This window comes from Falco naumanni, unplaced genomic scaffold (genome assembly GCF_017639655.2).
Source record: "Falco naumanni isolate bFalNau1 unplaced genomic scaffold, bFalNau1.pat scaffold_74_arrow_pat_ctg1, whole genome shotgun sequence".
In the NCBI taxonomy this organism is placed as follows: Eukaryota; Metazoa; Chordata; class Aves; order Falconiformes; family Falconidae; genus Falco; species Falco naumanni.
In genome coordinates, this window is record NW_024427566.1 from 24,302 (window position 1) to 27,073 (window position 2,772).

Sequence of the window (2,772 nt, forward strand, 5' to 3'; positions counted from 1 at the left end):
ACACAAGCAAGACAGAATGAAATGAAGAATGCATACCCTTGACCGCACAGATAGCGGGGTCTATGGAGAGGACCCACGCTGGAGCAGGGCAGAAGTGTGAGGAGGAAGGAGCAGCAGAGGTGTTCTGTGCCATCAACCCTCTTCAACATCCCCCCCGCACCTCTCAGGGTGTGCTTGTGTAGGTGAATTGGGACCAATGGAGTAATTTGGCCCTGGGAGAAACTGGGGAATGGTCTTCAATGTTTTGGTCATTGTTTCTCACAATCAACATCTTGTTTTAATTGGCAATGAATGAAATTGATCTTTGGCAAGACAACACATCTTTGGCTATGACAGGGAGCGGTAAGTAATCTCTCTGCCTTTACCTTGACCCAGGAGCATCGCTGGCTTATTTTCTCCCTTTGTCCTATTGAGTCAGGGGAGCAGATGAACAGCTGGGGGGCTGGCTGGGGGCTGGCCGTGGTTAACCCCACCACAGGACCATATCAGGACTGCTGAGCCCACAATGGAGCTCCCCAGCACAAGAAAGACCCTGCCAGACTGGAGCAAGTCCTGCAGAAGCCAGAAGGATGGTTGGGACCTGGATCATGTTATGGACAAGGAGAGGCTGAGAAACTGGCATTTATTTGAGATAACATCTAGAGTGAAAGACTGGAGCGCTGGACCCAGGCCAGTTGGTGGGATCTCAGTCAGTGGTTTACTTCACTATTTGTCAAAGCAAAGCCGTGAGGACATGATCTGGTTGGAGATGTTTGACCACGGCCTTGGCTGAGTGGCCAACTGTGGCAAGAGGTATGGGACTTGTGTGTAACCAGTGACGGTAGGAAAGTGGCTCCATTTACATTTAGAATTGCAATGGAGTTGGGTATCACTGAGCCACTAAGGATGACAGAGGTGACCATGCAGCAAATGTTCCTCGTAGGGACTGGGGTGTACAACAAGCAAAGGAAATGACTGGTGCTTGGGACATCTTGGGGCACCTGGGGCAGCTTCCCCTGGATGGATATCCAAGGAACATGGCACTGAGCAGAGCCCTGTGTCCCACCCGATTACTGCCTTGCTTCCTTCACCGTGACCCAAGGATTTACACCAGGACACCCTGCCGTGTGCCCCCACCCTGTTATTTGCCCCAACTTTGCACACTCACACAGCTGAGCTCTACACTGGTGCTTTACTCTCCTGGGAACTTGATAGATATCTCCACTACACAAGCCCCTTAAATTACAGAGATGTGTCACAGGAGTCCAGCTGCACCACCCTGGATGCAAAAGTACAAAAGCCTCTGGGTCAGGCAGGCTGGGTTCATTTCTTAGAGGAAGTGGAGTGCATGCAAACATTCTAGGAGAAACACAATTGTGACATTAAAAGTGCTAAATGCACAGGATGTTCCAGAGATGACCAGGAGACACCTTCTGAAGAGATTGAGGCAGTTCAGTGCTGCTGAGAGAAACCTGACTGCATCAGCTTCTGCAGTGCGTCCTTCAGCTCCTGGTTCCTCATGCTGTAGATGAGGGGGTTCAGTGCTGGAGGCACCACCAAGTACAGAACTGACACCACCAGGTCCAGCGATGGGGAGGAGATGGAGGGGGGCTTCAGGTAGGCAAAAGTGGCAGTGCTGACAAAGAGGGAGACCACGGCCAGGTGAGGGAGGCACGTGGAAAAGGCTTTGTGCCGTCCCTGCTCAGAGGGGATCCTCAGCACAGCCCTGAAGATCTGAACGTAGGACAGCACAATGAAAACAAAACACCCAAAGAATAAAAAGGCACTACCCACAATTAGCCCCACTTCCCTGAGGTAGGTGTGTGAGCAGGAGAGCTTGAGGATCTGTGGGATTTCACAGAAGACCTGTCCCAGGGCATTGCCTTGGCAGAGCGGCAGTGACAGTGTATTGGCCGTGTGCAGCGCAGCACAGAGAAACCCACTGGCCCAGGCAGCTGCTGCCATGTGGACACAAGCTCTGCTGCCCAGCAGGGTCCCGTAGTGCAGGGGCTGGCAGATGGCCACAAAGCGGTCATAGGCCATGACGGTGAGGAGAGAACACTCTGCTGAAAGGAAAAAGACAATCAGGAAGAGCTGTGCAGCACATCCTGAGTAGGAGATGTCCCTGGTGTCCCAGAGGGAGTTGGCCATGGCTTTGGGGACAATAGTGGAGATGGAGCCCAGGTCGAGGAGGGAGAGGTTGAGGAGGAAGAAGTACATGGGGGTGTGCAGGTGGTGGTCGCACACTACGGTGGTGATGATGAGGCCGTTGGCCATGAGGGCAGCCAGGTAGATGCCCAGGGAGAGCCAGAAGTGCAAGAGCTGCAGCTCCCGCGTGTCTGCAAATGCCAGGAGGAGGAACTGGGTGATGGAGCTGCTGTTGGACATCTGCTGCCTCTGGGCATATGGTCCTGTCACAGGAGAAAAAGACAGTGATAATTTAGGGGAGACTTCTGCAAGCAAAATCAAAGCCATTTCCCACAGACCATCCCCCCCGTCACACACAGACATCCCTCTCTTTTCTCGGAGACCTTCCTGCAGCTGTGTGGCTGCAGCCCTGCTTGGTGCTGGCCGTGTGGGCGATGAAGAGCAGGGCATCTGCCCACGGGCTCTTGACCAGCCAGCCCCACTCTGCAGCAGTGGGTGGGGGCAGGGACCAGTCCTGGTGTTTAACTTTGTCCTGTGAAACCAGTGCCAACGCAGAAGGGCTGGTCAGCGTCTGCAGCGCCAGTGCTAAGGAACGGGAAGGGTGAAGGCATTTTAAGAGAGTTTTAGTTTTTTTCACAGCTCCCC

The 2,772-nt window shown here is 53.5% G+C and overlaps 1 protein-coding gene across 1 annotated transcript; it reads right to left on the reverse strand.

Moving 5' to 3' along the window:
- Positions 1 to 1,431: 1,431 nt before the first annotated feature.
- LOC121082345 (olfactory receptor 14C36-like) lies at positions 1,432 to 2,382 on the reverse strand. Its single transcript, XM_040581683.1, has one exon. The coding sequence runs from the start codon at positions 2,365 to 2,367 to the stop codon at positions 1,432 to 1,434; it is 936 nt and encodes a 311-aa protein (XP_040437617.1). The 5' UTR covers positions 2,368 to 2,382.
- Positions 2,383 to 2,772: the final 390 nt, after the last annotated feature.

Excerpts from the sequence above, each read along its gene's own strand:
- LOC121082345 (XM_040581683.1), bottom strand. The coding sequence starts at position 2,367 with ATGTCCAACAGCAGCTCCATCACCCAGTTCCTCCTCCTGGCATTTGCA.